Raw genomic sequence first — 20,627 nt, 5'->3', positions numbered from 1 at the left:
TATTCAATGAAGTCATTACGCAAGCAGAACTACTTCGTTATGCAACAGAACTTCCCCTCCCTCTCCTCCCCCCATGTGTCCCTGCTCCTCCCCCCCAAAAAACCCCTGCTCCAGAGCAGATTTGGGAGGACTGTAGGGGCTGTACAGAGAGAGAAAAAGGAGGGGAAGTTCCATTGCACAAGCATAAGTTGTTGTACTTGCACAATGATTACGTTTTAATGGATTAAATCCAACCAAATATTGATTTAATAATTACCAGAACAAAAATATGTCATGCAGAATACTGGAGAGCAAATAAGATTCCTACTGTGAAAGATTGGCAGCCTGATGAGACCATATGTCAGTGGTCCTGAAAGCACTGCACTGGTTGCCAGTGAGCTACCAGATCCAATTCAAGGTATTAGTACTGATGTACAAAGCTCTAAATGGCGTGGTTTGTATTCAGCTAAGATCTACTCAAAGTAGATCCACTGTAATGAATGAATCTGTTAGTCATGTTCATTAACGTTAGTGGGTCCACTCTGAGTAAGGCTAACACTGAATACCACCCAAGAGCTAAGCGCTTAAAAGAGAGCCTCTCCCAATATCAACCATCTCAGGCCCTACAATCGTTGGTAAGGCCCTGCTAGTGATGCCACCAGTGGGTGCTGCCTGCTTGATATTAACCTGCAACAAAGCCTTTTCAGTGACAGTTCCCCATTTGCAGAAAGCTCTCCCTGAAAAGGTGTGTCTCCCTTATTGTTGACTTGCAGGAGGAACAAAAAAAATGTCCAGTTTATCAGGCAATGGCTGGCTGAAAGATATTGTTCCTGACAACCTAGAAATTGTTAGCTAAGAGGGTGTGTGACTCTTTTATATGTTTGTAGATGGTTTTTATTGTTTTTAAACATTTTAAATGTCTTTATTTTTAATTATATTGTTTTAACACTTTGGTGTTTGTCACCCTGGGCTGCTTTGGGAGGAAGTGTGGGATGATATCATTATCGTTGTTGTTGTTGTTGTTGTTGTTATTACTAGTACTACTACTACTACTACTATTACTATTATTTCCTCTGGCTAAGTAGCAGTACAGGGATTTCCTAATGGGAATCACTTGGTTATTTTGCTGCTGTGCTATGCTATGCTATACTATGATTGCTGAACCATTACCCCTGATAAGCCAGTTTTCTGTGTGCAGAGAGGTTCCCCCCCTTCCCACCCAATGAGGAAGCATTCATCCTTCTACCTGAAGTAGTACATTGCAGGAGAGGCTTTAGCATTCAATCCTGCTGAGTGATTAACATAATTTTAGAACATAAAAGACAAACCTAAAGAGACAGGAGTGATAACTACAACACCAATAAATATATGTTTAGTCAAAAGTAAGCCCTATTGAGTTATCGGGGGGTAACTCCTGAATAAGTGTGCATAAGATTAACTTTCTAGAGCTCAGAGAGTAACAAGCAGCACAGTTTGACACTTAATAATAAAAATGAAATAAAAATGTCTCAGTTAATCTGTGGTATGTTTCTTCATATTACTTTTTAGTTCTACGTTTAGATTCGTGTAAACAGAACATCCTTAGCATGTTGCAAAATATGTCTGTTTATAGAGAAATCCTATTATTCAGTTAATGGTTCCAGTGGCATTTTTGCACAATGTATGCCGTGTTTCAGTCTGAAGAGACCAGCTAGCTGTACAGTGTCTATTACTTATATTAATGCCTTTTCAGATAAAGCACAAATGGACTAATTTACAGAAAAGAATACCAACCCAACCCAACATAATGTTGCTTCTAGATCTGTAAAGGCTTCAGTGTTCTCCATCTACCCCATAATTGCATTAGCAGGTAAATGTCTTCATGGTCCTGTTTCCTGTCTTGACTTCAGGCACCTTAGGATGTCAGCAATTGTGGCCAATTCCTTTTTGGAGAATCTGTTGTATTTAATTGTTTTGCCTGCCTCCCCAAATGAGGTGAGGAGTTAAACATTGTGTATTTCTTATGCCAGAAAATGAACACCATATCATGGACACTGAAAATAAAGGAATGCTTTTTGTTCTTTTCTAAACTTTATTTATAGCCTAAGGATTTAACATAATTGGTTTTGCTAGATATAAATAATTAGAACAGACTGTATGGTGTGAGGTTAGTAACGAAACTTCTATTTAAAATGATAAATACTTCAATTACCTCAGTATGGTGAATTCTATAGCCCTTATCTTCAAGCAATTTACTCAACTATGTATAATGTACTACTCATCTGGTCAACCTTACTACAGATTTAAATTGGTTTAGCAGTCAGTCCCTGTCCTCTGAGAATCCTGGGAACTGTAGTTTTGGGGGGAGAGGCCATAATATGCAAGGTTCTTTAACAGAAGCCTTGAGATTTAAACTAGCGGTTCCTCATACTATGTTTTGTGCCCAGATATCAAAATACAAAATGTATACCTAGCACAAGTTGTGAAGGACTAAAATGTGTAAATTGATAGTTTCTCCTTTTAAAATAGATAAAAGTTGAAGACCTTTTATAGTAAAATACATAAAAGTTGTAACCTAATCTTTTCCCAGTTACAATTCCCAGGGGTTTTAAAGGGGAAACCCGCAATTTATGCAAACCTTCACCCTGTGCAATTGGTGTGAATTTTGTACAGCAATTACAATTGTGTATATGTATCCTTCTTGGTACAAAAGTAGCGTGAGGAGGATTGAATAAATGAGGATATTAGGATTGCTTTCACTTTCTGAAAGCAAGAGCATATCTAGCTTAGAAACAGAGTGATATCTACTGTTTGTCATGTTCCAAGTAGATTCATTGAAATCGATGGATTCAGATTGATTTCAGTAGAACTTATCTGCATTTGACTTAGATCTTGCCCAGAAGCAGTTCCAAAAGAAGTTGCCTATGCCGTTGAATTTGTTTTTTTTTAAAAGTATACATTTGATGAATCCTCAGGATTAAGCATAGAAATTACTTTTAATTAGGTATTAAACAAAGATCATGTAACCACCAAGAGGGTCTTTTATTTTATTATGTGCTTCTATGATAATTGCCTGTATTTCCAATGGTTACATGTAAATGCCACTCCTTATCTAGCCAAAATGCCACCACCCATTTATAGGAAGGAGCTGCAAATCCCATGGGAACCCCAAAGTTTGCATAGGTGTCAAAAATCTTTAGGAAAAATACATTTGAATGGGAGGGCCCCAAACAGCTCACTGAGGACTGAACATGTTCATTGGCCATGGAATGCTAACTGACTGGGAGGGAGGGATGGAATGGAATATGGTGGAGGAGGCATTGCTGGCTGGAATGCTGAACAAGGGTATTTCATGCTTCAATATTTTGATTGCAAAAGAAGAAACTTCCCTCAAATGAGGGATCAGATATCTCCAAAATGCTTGGGAATTGCTTAGATCCACAATATTAGATTAGCTAGGATATGTACAGCAGATTAAGAAACATACCACCAGGACTGAGTGGATGCCAGCATAGTTAACTAGCAGAGTCAAAGAAGCTAGTAAGGGCAAGAACACTTCTTTTAGAAAATTGGAATCTTGTCCTAATGAGAACAAAAAGGAACACAAATTTTGGCAAAAGAATGAAAGCAGACAATGAGGGATGTTTCAAATATCAGGATTTGTTTCCTGGAAATTATACATGCAGGGAAGAGAACTTAACAGAAACTTCAGGTGGGATTCTACTTTTTTACAATTGCATCCATAGACACAGGGAAATGTAAGAAGTGATGAGCAGGTCACTCACAGTTGTCCAAAGCAATTTGTTTGCTCTTGCATGTATGCTATACATGGATGAATTCCATAAGAGTCAGTGAATTAGCCTGTTGCAGCAAAACACAGCAGAGTTTTATAGCACTTTGTAAGTAAATTTATTGGTGTGAAGTTTTGAAACCAAGAGCTTCCTTTTTTGGATGCAAGTAGGTTTTTGCTTTTAAAAGCTTATGCCCACAATACATTTGTTAGTCTTTCAGAACTCTTTGTTGTTTTTTGGAACACATGGAGTTGCAGACAAAGCCTGCATTAAAACATGCACCAGTATCTGAACTGGCCCAAAGATTCAAGGTTCTTATAGAAAAATCCCCATTGATATTTAATAATGCCTTGCAAATAGATTCATAGAAGTTGCCATCCAACAAAACATTTTACATACAACCTGCACTGCTTGTGCTGGTGTTAGCAATTTATAGAACACAAGTGACCCCAAAGAAGAAACAAACCAACTTTTCCAATTAAAAAAAAACTTCTCTGCTTGATTACCTGGAGGTGATTTGTACTCATCACACTTGATTTAAGTTGAAGATAATGTCAAAGAAGCACCAGTTGTCTATCAGGCATAGTTTGCATGGCTTTTAAATTCCACTAGAACAATGAGGCTACACCCAAATGTCAAGGAATGAGGTAGGCATCTTATGAGCATAGAAGACCGTAATAGCAGGGGTAGTCTACCTACAATTCCCATCAGCCCCAGCATGGCCAGTGGCCAGGATTTATGGGAGTTGTAGTTGAACATCTGGAGGCCATTATGTTGGCTGCCCCTGCTGCCCAGTTTGACTCCTTAACAATTGTGGTTATTGAAATTGCCACTTTGTTTCTTCAAACCTTGAAACATATTATGGTTTGGGTCCACCACCCCCTTGTGCTTTGGTGACAAATTATAGAAATCTATCTTGTAACATACAGTCAACTGAAATGACTCCCTCCATAAGGTATAGAAAGTGATGTTAATGGCAGAGTAGCCCTAGCTAGAAGTTCCTGTTTTACTATAACTGGAGCCTGACATTTACTTTCTAACATATCTTTCTATGAATGGGTTGAGAGTGGGATGGGGAGCTTGTTCTCTCTCCTACTCTCTCTTTTCCTTTCTATAAGCCAGCCCCTCACAGCCTTCTGACATCACAGTCCCATAAGGAGACAGAGAAGGAATTTGATTTTGATGAGCTAAAGAAGTCTTTGTAGGGGGGAGAAAGAGGCACGCGTCTGGTTCAAAGATTTTAGGCATCAAATGAGAGAAGAAGTAAGTTCCTTTTTATTTTAACATCATGGATTATCCTGTCAAGTGCTTTAGTTTTAAGATATTGTTAAAGTTGCAAGGCAGAGTGGTTGAGGTTTAAAGGAATTTTTGTCTGTTGCAAATTATGCGGTAGCCGTTGCAAATGCATGTGTTTCTTTTTCCTTCCTTAATAACTTAGATGCTTCTTGCCTGTCCCAACCAAAATTAATAAATGAAATGAACATGAGTGGAGAAAATACTCCCATGTATTCACAGCATATCATTTTCAGAAGTAGCTCATAATAGTTTAGCAGAAATCTCTCTTCAAATGATTGCAGACCTGTTTCTGAGTTACTCAGAACAGCCTCCTTCTCCTGCTACAGTGCAGTGTAACATACTTTGGGTTATCTGTCAGATCATGCAGCTTTCTCTTCCTTTTCAAGAGGCTATTTTAAAACATACTTTTGTGCTATTTGAGGCTTGTTGAGTATAACAAATGGACCCTGGAGCAGCACAATAGGGATAGCCTCTTTGGTTTGTTCAGCTCTTGTGAGGTCTGTCCCTCCCCCCTCTCTCTAATAATGCATCCATTGATATAGAAAGTGTGTTTAAGTGTATATAAAAGCAAGCACAGAATGGTGCCTTTATGTCACTATTCTCAAAGCTGCCTCCTTATATTGCTTTGCCATTCTTTTTGTTCTCTTAATTTAGTAAATAAAAAACCCATTTATATTGGATTGTAATCCCAAAATGTTTTTATTATCAATTAACACTCACCAAATGATTTATCAGCTTAAATGAAAACGTTTATTCCTCCTCTTTTTCTCCCAGTCTTTTTTAGCTGTCTCCCCCCCCCCCCTTTACCATATGTCTTGAGCTGTTTGTTACCATATAATACTCTGGAAACTAGAGTTTCTGGCTATAGTTTTTTTAAAAAACAAACATACATCTGTCTATCACAATTGCCTTAAGAAGATTAAATCACATGTTTTTCATGTAAGATAATGTGAGATAATTTATGTTTTGAGTGATTTCCTCGTGTTCTGTTGGTTGGCATGGAGAGGGGCATGCATGGGGGAAGCAACTTCGTTTTCAAACTTCAGATTTCAGACTTAACCTACCAGGCTTTTGAAAGATTCTTGTTCTGAACAGTTATTTTGCAACATGCTCATTGAGTTTTCCCCCTCCCTTCACCGTTATCTTTCCTGTCTAATGCAACATTGATGACAAAATGTTAATCAAATAAATAACTTAACGTAACCCAGATGTGCTGCATGTGACTTCACTGGTGGCGTTTTTAGCAGGCAACAGAGAATTTGTGACTGCTGGAGGGGGGGCAGGGAAGGAATAGGAGGAGTGGGTTGTAGAAGGGAATGTCTTATTCTTTAGGATTCCTTCAGTGCCTTTTCTCCATACAAGGAGGAGAGAAATGTGTAAATTGTGCTTCCAGTAAAATTAGCTGGGGAGGGTAACAGTTAGGCAAATGGCCAAGCTGTGTAATAATAAGGAAGCATAGCGAAATTACTAAGCTTATAATGCTAGTTAGTCTCACATGGTAGGCAGGGCTGTGGAGTCGGAGTCGGAAGCAATTTTGGGTGGAGTCGGAGTCGGTAGAAATGTTCTGACTCCGGCTTCAAAATAAATTTTGGTTGACAAATTTTTTAAAATATAAATTCAAAATGTCAAAGAAGCTTCCCATGAAGTCAGCTGTAGTTGAGCATTTCACCATAACTCAAGATGGAAAACATTTTGTGTGTCAGTGTATGACACAGGCCCCAGATGAAGACAAATGCTGTGATGCCAAGATCAGCGCATATTCAGGCAGCGATAAAAATGCTCCTATGAGAGCTTCCAATTTAAAAAGACATTTACAGCCCTTTCCAGGGCTGTGGAGTTGGAAGCAATTTTGGGTGGAGTCAGAGTCGGACAGTAGAAAAATAGAGGAGTCGGAGTCGAAAGTTTGGCGTACTGACTCCACAGCCCTAATGGTAGGTCATATGTTGTAGCCCAGATATGCCAATGGCATGTAAAGAATTTGCCAACATCCTGTTATAGCACTACTTCCAAGAAGAAAGTCTAAGTTTTTCTTTATTAACCTTTCCATCGTCTGTATAATACCACCATCCCATTCCCTGTTTCCAGTGGTCAGGATCTAAAAAGCCACACAACTGATTTTGCACTTCAGGCTTGTTTCTCAGTGACAGTCCCTAAACTCTCTCCCCCCCCCCAATGACAAAATGCTTTGGAAACTATAACAAGATTCAATATGACTTTGTGACACAGGATGTGGTCTGCTTTTTTTCCTTGCAAAAATCCCACTGGGCATACTTAAGCTCTTGGGCATGCTCAAAGTAGCTCTTCAGGCCAATTTGTTTAGTTCAACCTAGTTCCATGCTTTTACACATGGAGCTGCTCCAATTAAATATAAAGAAGTTGGATGTGTGTGACTGTTTTTTAAAAAAAAGTTCATCGAGTGAGGAGTGCAGGAGCTCTCACCCTGAATGTGGCTTACCTCCCTATAGCATATTTCTCATGCTGGGGCTCTGACCAGAAGTGGCTCTGGCTACAGACAAAAGGGCTTAGGAAGAGATGCTGCAAGGAAGCAAATAATGAGAGAGAAAGAGTTCAGGTGCTCTCACCCATGTACCACTCTTGCTTCTAGACCTTGATCTCCTCATCCTGTTTCTACCTGGTTGAGACAGTTTTGGGAAGTGCCACAGTTTGGCCTGAAGACCCCAAACTTTGATAAGTATTTATGCCCAAATAGCATGAAGGTACCTTCCTAGAGTAAATAACTTGATTTAAAAATAATATAAATATGTTTTACAGTTCAAGGGAGTTTTTGTTTCTTCCATCTTGATAATTGAAAGTTCCCAGGCATCCTTTTTTAAAAAAAATGGTCCTATTTCAAGCAATTGAATATCACATTTAGCAGTGTTGGCTCATGCCTGTTGGAACTGGTAGGGCAGGCTGGGATGCCAGAGTAGGTGGAGCCAGAGCAAATTATAGGCGAAGCCAATTCTAATTTTGTCCCCATCTCTCTCTCCTGGGTTCAGGGACTAAGAGACAAAGGAGGAGGCACCTGATAGCCAGGGCCACCTCCTGGGCTGGTTGTAAGCAAGAAAGCAGGCAGGTGTGGGCTGTCTGAGGGCACTGGCATTTAGTGCTTTGTGTTCTTCACCCATTTTTATTATCTGAATTTAAACAACATGCTATATTTATCATTCAGAGCATATGGGTTGCAATGCAGGGGCTTGAAGTGGATTTGTGGAAAATCCTAGAAGGATGTAATATATAAACACTCATTCCCCAGCATGAACTTGTCTTGATACATACATGTTTTTGATACATAGTATCAAAGAGTTGTATTCAACTAAATACTACTCAAAGTAGAGCCATTGAAATGAATGAACCTGTCTTGTCCGCTAACTTCAGTTGGCTTACTCTGAGTAGGACTAGCATTGAATATTTATTTATTTATTTAAGTATTTAATTAATTTGTATCCTGCCCTTCCTCCCAACAGGAGCCCAGGGCGGCAAACAAAGCGCTAAAAACACTTTAAAACATCATAAAAACAGATCTTAAAATACATTAAAACAAAACAGCGTTAACAACATTTAGAAAAACAACTTTAAAAAAGGGTTATAAACATTATTAAGAAACATATTGAGCAATTCTAACACAGACGCAGATTGTGATAGGTCTCAACGTAAAAGGCTTGTTGAAAGAGGAAAGTCTTCAAAAGGCATCAAAAAGATAGCAGAGATGGCACCTGCATAATATTCAAAGAATACCACCCTTAGTCCTCACATTTTAAAAATATTGAAGCAGTATAAAATAAAATTGGCCTTGATGAAGGATAACTAAGTATTAAAACTCATAGGTGTGCATGAATCAGTGGGGAGGCATGCTCCTCTTCTGTAACAGAGAATGTCCAGGCACCAGTAGAGGGCCCATGTGGTGGGGCAGAGCCACCTTCCTGAAACCAGAGTCACTGCAGCTTCCCTAGACAGGTCTGGGGAATGGCAGGGCATTGTCAAGTTTCAGGTTGCTCTGACACACTGATGAGAGTGCTATAGTGGTTCTGCTGGTGCACCTGCGCAGCCTTGACCTCGTGACCACATCATGCCATCCACATCCAGGTAAGCTGCAACAACACCGGTGTCAGGAGCATGGCTCTTGTTGGAAGTGGGGCAAGAGCAACTCCTGTTTTGTTCTTTTGTTTATGTTCCAGAAGGGAGATAGAGTTAGGGTCCTCCAGATGGATAGGCTTGATTACCTTTACCTGTGATGCTCTGACTTCCTTCTTTCCATCATTAGACTGATACGTCTTAAGGGAAGCTTATCTGCCCCTCCTCCTTCCGACTTTTCCTCTCTTCTCTTCTCTGACTATCCAAGAGAGAGGAGACACCTTTGTCTCTGCTCTCTCTCTCCTAGCCATGCAGGTAACTCCCGAGCCTGGGCGTTGCGCCTCCAGCTTAGTTAGTTAGAACTAGGTATGCCTTTCTATCTACTATGTATTTCTATAAATAAAGTAGCTTTTCTTATTTTACTAATTGTTAAGTCTCAGTGATCCTAAGAGCCTGCTTTCTTAGGTAAACGTGCACGCACTGGTACGCACGCATTTCAGACCGCTGTTATTCTCTGCTTAGCAAATTTACACCACAGCAGCTCTGCCCTGGAACATGGACCACTACCACCAGGCCCTGGCCCAGTATTTTGCTGGAAACTGTCTTTTGCTATTAATATCATTTTCAAATTAGAAGATTACATGTGGTATTCTAAGGGCTGAAGCTGGGTGTAACAATAGCCAAAGCTTAGCTATGGAATTATACAGTACGTGCAAGTAATATACATTACATTTATTGCTTTGGTGGTGTATTTTAAAATTGATAATGGGGAGATGGTTACACTGTGACAGCCTTAAGCTGCTAGAGCTTTCCAAGAAAATTTGCAGCATAGAACTTCAGATGTCAGTGCCTGTTCTTCTATAGACCAAACTCATTGGTACGCTCTTTTAATACCATATATATTTTCCCTTTCCACGAGATGTTATGGTAAAGCTCTTTGAAATCAAACACTCTCTCATCCACATAGGGAGTGAAGCTGCTTTATAACTTATGTCAAAGAAGAATAATTATTGGAAGTAGTATGGTCCACTGAGAATACAAATACTTCTCAGGAAAGTCATTACTAAGCTAAGAAGAGACTGGACTGATGCAGCCCTTATATCTGGTTCCTTTTGAATGCTGCCATTTTGGCTGCAGAATAATGGTGCAGATACGGGAGACACACTACCTTTGTGTCCCAATGGTACAAGCTCTGTTTATCTGACACTGGTCAGAACCCAAATGACTACATTCAGCTGAAAACAGGAAGTGCCCGTCAAATTGTAATGAGATTATAACCTTTAGATAGACACCTCTAATGACAAACTTTCTCAAGCGTTTTCAGGGACAGTCACATCCCCAGTGGCTGATGGTGACAGCAGCAGCTCTAGGCCATTTAAGTGTTTGATTTCAGTGCCTATGGACCACTGCTCATATAAGAAAACTAGTGAGTATAATGTCTGTATACAGCATGTGCCTGCAGCCTGTCCTGAAATGCAGTTGTGAGGAACCTGTGGCCCCCCCAGATGGCGTTGGACTGCAACTCCCATCATCTCTGATCATTGGCATTGTGGATCTGATGAGAGTTGGAGTCCAACAACATCTGGAGGGTCCTTACTACAGTGAGAGATAGTGCTACACACTTTATTTTTATATGTGTATGTTATAGGGATGGCCATACTGCCCTGAACATGCCCGATCTCGTCTGATCCTCGGAAGCTAAGCAAGGTAAGGCCTGGTTAGTACTTGGATAGGAGACTGCCTAGGAATATCAGGTACCGTAGGCTTAGAGGAAGGCAATGGTAAGCCACCTCTGAATACCTCTTACCATGAAAACCCTATGAATATATCCAAAAAAGATTCATAGGGTCGCCATAAGTCATAATTGACTTGAAGACATATAACAACAACAACATGTTAGAGGGAATGTACGCTGAGCGGTTAATGTACATAATATCATAAGAACATAAGAAGAGCCTGCTGGATCAGGCCAGTGGCCCATCTAGTCCAGCATCCTGTTCTCACAGTGGCCAACCAGGTGCCTGGGGGAAGCCTGCAAGCAGGACCCGAGTGCAAGAACACTCTCCCCTCCTGAGGCTTCCGGCAACTGGTTTTCAGAAGCATGCTGCCTCTGACTAGGGTGGCAGAGCACAGCCATCATGGCTAGTAGCTATTGATAGCCCTGTCCTCCATGAATTTGTCTAATCTTCTTTTAAAGCCATCCAAGCTGGTGGCCATTACTGCATCTTGTGGGAGCAAATTCCATAGTTTAACTATGCGCTGAGTAAAGAAGTACTTCCTTTTGTCTGTCCTGAATCTTCCAACATTCCGCTTCTTTGAATGTCCATGAGTTCTAGTATTATGAGAGAGGGAGAAGAACTTTTCTCTATCCACTTTCTCAATGCCATGCATAATTTTATACACTTCTATCCTGTCTCCTCTGACCCGCCTTTTCTCTAAACTAAAAAGCCCCAAATGCTGCAACCTTTCCTCGTAAGGGAGTCGCTCCATCCCCTTGATCATTCTGGTTGCCCTCTTCTGAACCTTTTCCAACTCTATAATATCCTTTTTGAGATGAGGTGACCAGAACTGTACACAGTATTCCAAATGCGGCCGCACCATAGATTTATACAACGGCATTATGATATCGGCTGTTTTATTTTCAATACCTTTCCTAATTATCGCTAGCATGGAATTTGCCTTTTTCACAGCTGCCGCACACTGGGTCGACATTTTCATCGTGCTGTCCACTACAACCCCGAGGTCTCTCTCCTGGTCGGTCACCGCCAGTTCAGACCCCACGAGCGTATATGTGAAATTAAGATTTTTTGCTCCAATATGCATAATTTTACACTTGTTTATATTGAATTGCATTTGCCATTTTTCCGCCCATTCACTCAGTTTGGAGAGGTCTTTTTGGAGCTCTTCGCAATCCCTTTTTGTTTTAACAACCCTGAACAATTTAGTGTCATCAGCAAACTTGGCCACTTCACTGCTCACTCCTAATTCTAGGTCATTAATGAACAAGTTGAAAAGTACAGGTCCCAATACCGATCCTTGAGGGACTCCACTTTCTACAGCCCTCCATTGGGAGAACTGTCCGTTTATTCCTACTCTCTGCTTTCTGCTTCTTAACCAATTCCTTATCCACAAGAGGACCTCTCCTCTTATTCCATGACTGCTAAGCTTCCTCAGAAGTCTTTGGTGAGGTACCTTGTCAAACGCTTTTTGAAAGTCTAAGTACACTATATCCACTGGATCACCTCTATCTATATGCTTGTTGACACTCTCAAAGAATTCTAATAGGTTACTGAGACACGACTTTCCCTTGCAGAAGCCATGCTGGCTCTGCTTCAGCAAAGCTTGTTCTTCTATGTGCTTAGTTAATCTAACTTTAATAATACTTTCTACCAGTTTTCCAGGGACAGAAGTTAAGCTGACTGGCCTGTAATTTCCGGGATCCCTTCTGGATCCCTTTTTGAAGATTGGCGTTACATTTGCCACTTTCCAGTCCTCAGGCACGGAGGAGGACCCGAGGGACAAGTTACATATTTTAGTTAGCAGATCAGCAATTTCACCTTTGAGTTCTTTGAGAACTCTCGGGTGGATGCCATCCGGGCCTGGTGATTTGTCAGTTTTTATATTGTCCATTAAGCCTAGAACTTCCTCTCTCGTTACCACTATTTGTCTCAGTTCCTCAGAATCCCTTCCTGTAAATGTTAGTTCAGGTTCAGGGATCTGCCCTATATCTTCCACTGTGAAGACAGATGCAAAGAATTCATTTAGCTTCTCTGCAATCTCCTTATCGTTCTTTAGTACACCTTTGACTCCCTTATCATCCAAGGGTCCAATCGCCTCCCTAGATGGTCTCCTGCTTTGAATGTATTTATAGAATTTTTTGTTGTTGGTTTTTATGTTCTTAGCAATGTGCTCCTCAAATTCTTTTTTAGCATCCCTTCTTGTCTTCTTGCATTTCTTTTGCCAGAGTTTGTGTTCTTTTTTATTTTCTTCATTCGGACAAGACTTCCATTTTCTGAAGGAAGACTTTTTGCCTCTAAGAGCTTCCTTGACTTTGCTCGTTAACCATGCTGGCATCTTCTTGGCCCTGGCGGTACCTTTTCTGATCTGCGGTATGCACTCCAGTTGAGCTTCTAATAGAGTGTTTTTAAACAACTTCCAAGCATTTTCGAGTGCTGTGACCCTCTGGACTTTGTTTTTCAGCTTTCTTTTTACCAATCCCCTCATTTTTGTGAAGTTTCCTCTTTTGAAGTCAAATGTGACCGTGTTGGATTTTCTTGGCAATTGGCCATTTACATGTATGTTTAATTTAATAGCACTATGGTCACTGCTCCCAATCGGTTCCACAACACTTACATCTCACACCAGGTCCCGGTCCCCACTGAGGATTAAGTCCAGGGTTGCTGTCCCTCTGGTCGGTTCCATGACCAACTGGTCTAGGGAATAGTCATTTAGAATATCTAGAAATTTTGCTTCTTTGTCATGACTGGAACACATATGCGGCCAGTCTATGTCTGGGTAGTTGAAGTCACCCATTACTACCACATTTCCTAGTTTGGATGCTTCCTCAATTTCATCTCTCATCTCCAGGTCTCCCTGAGCATTTTGATCAGGGGCACGATAGATTGTTCCCAGTATTAAATCCCTCCTGGGGCATGGTATCACCACCCACAACGATTCTGTGGAGGAGTCCGCCTCTTTGGGGGTTTCAAGCTTGCTGGATTCAATGCCTTACTTCACGTATAGAGCGACTCCACCACCAATACGTCCTTCCCTGTCCTTCCGATATAGTTTATATCCAGGGATAACCGTATTCTCTTCGTGGAAGATCATTGCACACATTCTCCATGAGGACTGGTCACTGCGCAATGGCTGGTTATTAAGCACAGTAACCATTCAACTTATATTCCTCTTAGCATATGTACATTGCATGTTCACTAAGAGGCTACATACCATGTTCACATTTATGGGCTTGTACCTTCTTGGTGTACCAGCTAATTTGAAACATGTGAAGCAGAATTTGTTTCACCTCTTTCTGCTACTGGTTCTGCTACCACATCAGTTTTTTTTATAAACAATGTACAGTCTACCCAACATTTTTGATCAACTTTGTGATAACATTATGTGAAACAATAATTTGAGCTGTACCATTTTGGCTCCCTTGGCTAACTTGAAATAATAGAGATGGCTGCTAAAATTAGATGGAAGCCGAGAAAACAACAGGAAGTCATGTCCAGCCCATTTTTTTTGATGTTTTCTTAATATTGTAGCTTATCACATGATGCCACTTTTGATGAATTATGCCACCTTTGAATCACTAACCATTTAAAAAAATAGCCATGAATTTCTGACCTATATTTTATTTTCCTCTCTCACCCTTTCCCCTAAATAGGCAAATGCCCTTTCCTGTTTGCTCTCAAGTTATAAGATGTTAAAATTGTTTACTTTAATGCCATTTATTATTAATTAAAAATACTCAGATGACTTATGATATCATTTTCAGGTTTATGACTATGTTCTTACATTCTCAGTAAATGTGTCTTCCCTTATAGTATTTGCCCTTCAAATAAAAATGACTGAATCTGGACAAAAATGTATTCTTGGTATTCATGTGGGCCTGAATTCAACATAAAGTTAGACCACTTTCACCCATTGACACCAATGGCCTTAAGTAAGCCTAACTCTGAGAGAATACACTGCACTTTTTTCAAATAACTGTTAGAAGTGATCCAGTCACATCTATATTGTAATTTCATTTACAATGCAATACAGAAAGCACAGGAGAAGAACCAGTGACCGCAAATGTAGCAGGCAGGCCCTGAAATGGCTTCTTGGATCTCTGCTTTGGCTAGCAGAGGTCCAGAGCAAAGCAGGAAAAGTAGTGAAGCCCTTTTCAGAAGACTAAAGTAATAACAGAAGATTTATGTAACCGTAAAGTTGACAACAAGGACATTGAGCTTGTCAAGGATTATCAATACCTTGGCACAGTCATTAACCGAAATGGAGACAGAAGTCAAGAAATCAGAAGAAGGCTAGGACTGGGGAGGGCAGCTATGAGAGAACTAGAAAAGGTCCTCAAATGCAAAGATGTACAGTAGGGTTACATTCCAGACCTCTGCTGAAAAGCGGAACTCTGTCAATAAAATGGTGCTCAATGCCCGAAAAACACCGTAAAAGCGGAACAAGTGCCGTATGAGTGGGGCCTTACTCTAATTGAAAACTGCTGTATTAGTGGAACGCTGAAAAGCGGGCCACCAAAAAGCAGGGTCCTACTGTATCACTGAACACTAAAGTCAGGGTCATTCAGACCATGGTATTCCCGATCACTATGTATGGATGTGAACGATGAATAGTTAAAAAAGCGGATAATAGAAAAATCAACTCATTTGAAATGTGGTGTTGGAGGAGAGCTTTGTGCATAACATGGACTGCAAAAAAAGACAAATAATTGGGTATTAGAACAGATTAAACCAGAACTTTCACTAGAAGCTAAAATGATGAAACTGAGGTTATCATACTTTGGACACATAATGAGAAGACGTGATTCACTAGAAAAGACAATAATGTTGGGAAAAAGAGAAAGGTGTACAAAAAGAGGAAGACGAAGCAAGAGATGGATTGATTCCATAAAAGAAGCCACAGACCTAAACTTACAATATCTGAACAGGGTGGTTCACGACAGATGCTATTGGAGGTCGCTGATTCATAGGGTCGCCATAAGTCGTAATCGACTTGAAGGTACATAACAACAACAAAAGCTCACATATTCACAGAAACAGAAGCAAAATAAAATGATTTACGATAGGAAACTTCACTAAAATTGCAAAGTAAATCATACATATTTAAAGTGGTTATCTGAACTATATCAACTATATTGTTGCTAAAACAAGATCAGCACAGCACAGTTTCTGTTATTTGGGCTGATTCCAGGTGTTGCCACCACTCACCATATGGTCAAAGGCACATGTTAACAAATTCTTCCAAGTTACACAGGAAGTGGATTGGACTGTGAAAGACCAACCAAAATTGTGTTTGCATTTTTACAAATTTGTAGGGCAGTACAATATCTCAGAGTGGGGGACAGGTCTCCTGTTCCCCTGGTGCATTCACTATAGCTGCCCAATTTCCCTGCTTTGATAGAAATATCTGTTGGCTATAGGTATGTTCTTAAACTGCAAGGGTTTTTTGGCCTATTAGTGAATTTCTCAGCTTTTTAATCTGGGAGTTAAGAAACGGGATCCTGTGCAAGTTTACTGAGAATGGATTGATCATTTACATGCTTAGTGAGTTCAGTGGGATTTACTCCCCTGCAATCATGCTTAGGATAGGTAAAACTGATCATTGGGGGGGAGAGGAGGGAGGGAGTGGGCAGGGGAGGAGGAAGAAGGAAGACGGGAGGGGACTAGGAAGGGGGAAAGGCAGGTCTGATCATTTGCATGCGTATTGAGTTCAATGGGATATATTCCTGAGCAGTCATGCTTAAGATTGGTAAAACTGACCATGGGGACAGAGGGGGAGGGGAGAGGGGGGGAGGGACTTGGAGGGGGAGGGGGAAGGAGGGGCAAAGGAAGGGAGAGGGAAGAGGCAAAAGGGAGGGGAGAGGAGGGGGAGGCCAGGTTTGATCATTTGCATGCTGTTTGAGTTCAGTGTGATTTATTCCTGTTCAATCATGCTGAGGATAGGTGAACCTGATCTGGGGGAGGAGAAGGGAGGGTAAGAGGAGGGCAGAAATGTGAGGGTAAGAGGAGGACAGGAATGGAAGGGGGAGGGGAGGAGATTGGGTGGGTGTGCACTGGGCAGAGGGGAAGCCCCTTTCCTTTCCCAAAGGAAAACATTGCGAACAGTATCATTGCTTTTCAGTGTTTCCCCCACCTTTTTATTCTACAGCAGGGACATGTAGCCTCCCACCCAAATTTAAACTAAAGCTGTCCCTGACCACATCCACACCAGGCCTTTATTTCACTTTGGACAGTCATGGCTTCTCCCAAAGAATCCTGGGAAGTGTAGTTAGTGAAGGGTGCTGAGAGTTGCTAGGAGACGCTCTGTTCCCCTCACAGACGTTCAATCAGAGTGGCTGTTAAACCAGTCTGGCCACCAGAGCTCTGTCAGTGGAATAGAAGTCTCCTCTCAGCACCCTTTAGAAACTACACTTCCCAGTATTCTTTGGGTGAAGCCATGACTGTCTCAAGTGAAATCAAAGTCTGGTGTGGGTGTGGTCCCCTAATTAGCCAAGCCAAACAGCTGTGACAGTGGGTTCTTACCAGAGCTTGGATGTAATTTGTTAAAAGTAATTCCTTTACATTTTGATTGTAATAGAACTAGGAGTAATTTTATTACTTTTGAGAAGTAATTGTAATGTTTCCAGCATTACTTTTGGGCATTACTTTTGGGGGGGAAGCGGGGGAAGTATTTTGCTCCTCTAATTTGTGGATGAAAATCATGTACCTCAAACTGGGCTTCTGTGCAGCATCACTCTACCCTTATGCTCTGTGAGTGGGTAGGAGGCAACGAGGTAGAGGTAGAGAGTGAGACAGAGTGGAGTGGAGAAAACAATTGTTTTTAAAAATGGGTGGTAGTGGAGGGAAGAAGGAGCCGGAGGGCAAGAACTTGGATAAAGGAGGAGGCAGCAGCAGAAGAATGGAGATAAAGAACTGTGGAGGTGAACGATGACAACGTGTGTGTGTGTGTGTGTGTGTGTGTGTGTGTGTGTGTGTGTGTGTGTGTGTGTGTGTGTGTGTGTGTGTGTGTGTGTGTGTGTGTGTGTGTGTGTGTGTGTGTGTGTGTGTGTGTGTGTGTGTGTGTGTGTGTGTGTGTGTGTGGGAGAGAGGGAGAGGGGGAGAGGGGGAGAGGGGGAGGGAGGGAGAGAATACTGTGTTTGCACTTGGCACACCAAGTGGCCTTTGCCAACCTCTCTGGCTACTGTGCTGCATTTGCAGTATTTTAATTTTTTTGCATCTCTGGAAAATGCTTGCTTGGGTAAGTGTCCCATAGATGGTGGCAGGGCAAGGTCTGGGAGGTGGTTAAGTGAGAGAGATTATGCTTGCTGGCTGAGTGGGGCGGGGTTGCACTTGGTTTGACGTGCAAAGATCTGAGTAGTGGCCTCTGCCTCCCTCCCCACCTCCCTTACCAGTGGAGAGACCCCCGTTGCTATCTTATGGATAAAAAGAATTATTCTACTACCTCTGCATGTGTGTGTTTATTTTTAATGTTGTTTGGGGCTACTTAGATGTGCAGCAGCCAAGGCCAGCAACTTGTAGGCATTTTTTTAAAGTAACCGAAATGTAATTGTAGTGATTACTTTTGAGAAAAAGTAATCAGTTATTACCAGAGCAATTATAATTGTCACTGTAATTACTACTTTTTGGGTCATATAATTGTAACTGTAATTTATTACTTTTTAAAAGTAATCTTCCCAGCTCTGGTTCTTAAGGAGCATACCCGTGCTCATCATTGACTCCAATGCTGAATTTCTTAGATTAATTAAAAATCAGCCAGTCATTTTTTAACTTTTAAACTGCAGAAGCGAGGCAAGGTCAGTAATAGGATTACAGGTACTTTGTGAACATGGATGATTTTTAATTAATTTCAACAAATTATGAGAACTCTGACAGAAAAAAGTCCAACAAGGGTCTGGATTTTATTTCTCCCTTTTTACACTTTGAACTCTCGATTCTCTCTGAGTGTTTTGTGTATCGCCATGAAAATTTAGAGGGTTGTTAAGCAAGAGTTTCTGAGTTCAGGACTATAAGGTTTTGTTTTGAAATGAGCTTATGGGAAGCACCTGTACGGCATGGAGGTATTTTCAATTTAACATTGCAGAATGCGAAAAATCCTTGCTGGCTATAGCATACAGCCACTCTTGTGGCTTTATAATGAATATTTAATGCAGTGGATGTGCCCTCTCCCATCTTCAACCACAAATACACAGACACATTGGGGACTATCTGAATGAAGCTTGCGGACCACTGGTGGTCCATGGATCACTGTTTGGGAACCCCTGCAATAGCCTACCTGTTCCCCATGCAGGAAGGTGTAAAGTAAACTCCCCATTAGATCTCACCTGCAACCGTTACTGGTTGTGCAATAGATAACCATGCTTCATATGGGCCACTGTAGCCATATGAGTGTATTGCCATCCACAGGCTCTGCTGAGATGGCTGCCCCAGGCAGCTTCTCATACTCCCTTAATCTCAGGGTTTGTCTGCGCTCTGTATCCATACTGGTTAGTTATTTTGCGCTAGTTAGGTTCAGTGGAGTTTGTTTTCTTCCTCACCAGAGCTTTTTCCCAGTAACATCCCCACTAATATGCCCAGTAAGCTAGATTGGACTTGACCCTAAGTAGGATTTGTTTCCATCTCTTCTGGGAAGTCCTTTGAGACTCACTTTGGTAATAGAATCAAAAGCTGAAGATTTACCAAAGCAGCATAAAGTGAGTGGTATGGGGTATATATTTCCCTACCATGGATCTACCTGTGACATCAGGTCAGGCCCACACTTTGTCTAGCTTCTTTTGCCTGATCCTGAACGAGAGACAAAACCATTCTAATGGATATTAGAATTGCTTTCAACTTGACTTACAGCACCTCTTATCCTTTTTTTTCTTCTTCCTCCTCCCACCCCAACTTTTTTTGACAGTAGAACCAAGGCATTGCAGATATACACCTGAGGTCTTCTGCTATACATGCAGTAGAATGTGCCATTCTGGTACCACTGGAGTTTGGGTTTATCACTGTGTGGGTAATCACATGGGTTGTAGATGCTGAAGAAAAGGGGAATTAATATTTGTAACTGGTAGCCTAATGAAAATTTTAACTCCACAAAAAGAGATTGAAAAAGGAAGATGAATGTGGTAGCTGTATGTGAAGTGAATAGTGGATATAGGAAACTGTCAGCCATGATGTCCCATTTGATTCTCAATGTTCTCCCTAAGGGGGGCTGAAATGAGGTCCCTTCTTGATTTTGATAGATTTAATTAAGCATTTGTTCAGATAGTGTGCCAATGCTGTCAATACACAGAGTTTAGGACTGTGCAGTTATGTACAAATTAAGAGTGCAATCCTTGATGATGAGGGTCTAAAAGAAAGAAAATGTTTTCTTTAAATTTGGATTCCATTTGTATTACTGTATATAGTGATGTCAACAGACAGTTTGCAAGAATTACAGCATCAAATTTATTCCATAATTATCTTGATTTGTGGGATGGTTAATGTATTGTAATGGTTCTAGCAGCATGATGTGTAATGGCTTTATGGTTGCCATTTTTGAAGGTTGAAAAGCTTTGTCATCTCTTCTATCCCATTCTTTGATTGCATATTTGTCCTATGTCATTTTTTCATTTATCAAAACATTTTTCCATAAACTTCTCATTTTTGGAAAAACAGGATAGTTAGACGAGAAATACATTAATGCATCTAAAAGACCTTGCATATAAAACAAACTTTTTGTTGATTTACTTTTTTATCCCTTACTTCTGTTCTTATTTCCATACATGTTCTGCTCCTCACATACTTA

At 40.8% G+C, this 20,627-nt stretch overlaps 1 protein-coding gene and 1 pseudogene across 10 annotated transcripts in view; both read left to right on the top strand.

Moving 5' to 3' along the window:
- Positions 1 to 20,627, top strand: part of PALM2AKAP2 (PALM2 and AKAP2 fusion) — a 370,520-nt gene that overhangs the window by 300,280 nt on the left and 49,613 nt on the right. The window contains exon 1 of one of the 10 annotated variants that reach the window (XM_061632622.1): positions 4,866 to 5,012. The exons of the other annotated variants lie outside the window; for them this stretch is intronic. Within the exon in view, the coding sequence (XP_061488606.1) occupies positions 5,001 to 5,012 (12 nt within the window). The 5' untranslated portion in view covers positions 4,866 to 5,000. Of the gene's footprint in view, positions 1 to 4,865; positions 5,013 to 20,627 lie in introns of those variants that run through there. 10 annotated transcript variants of the gene reach the window in all.
- On the top strand, positions 10,766 to 10,885 carry LOC133375872 (5S ribosomal RNA; annotated as a pseudogene).

Source organism: Rhineura floridana, chromosome 1, assembly GCF_030035675.1.
Source record: "Rhineura floridana isolate rRhiFlo1 chromosome 1, rRhiFlo1.hap2, whole genome shotgun sequence".
In the NCBI taxonomy this organism is placed as follows: domain Eukaryota; kingdom Metazoa; phylum Chordata; class Lepidosauria; order Squamata; family Rhineuridae; genus Rhineura; species Rhineura floridana.
The sequence above is the reverse complement of the archived record's forward strand: the minus strand, read 5'-3'. Positions and strand labels throughout refer to the sequence as shown.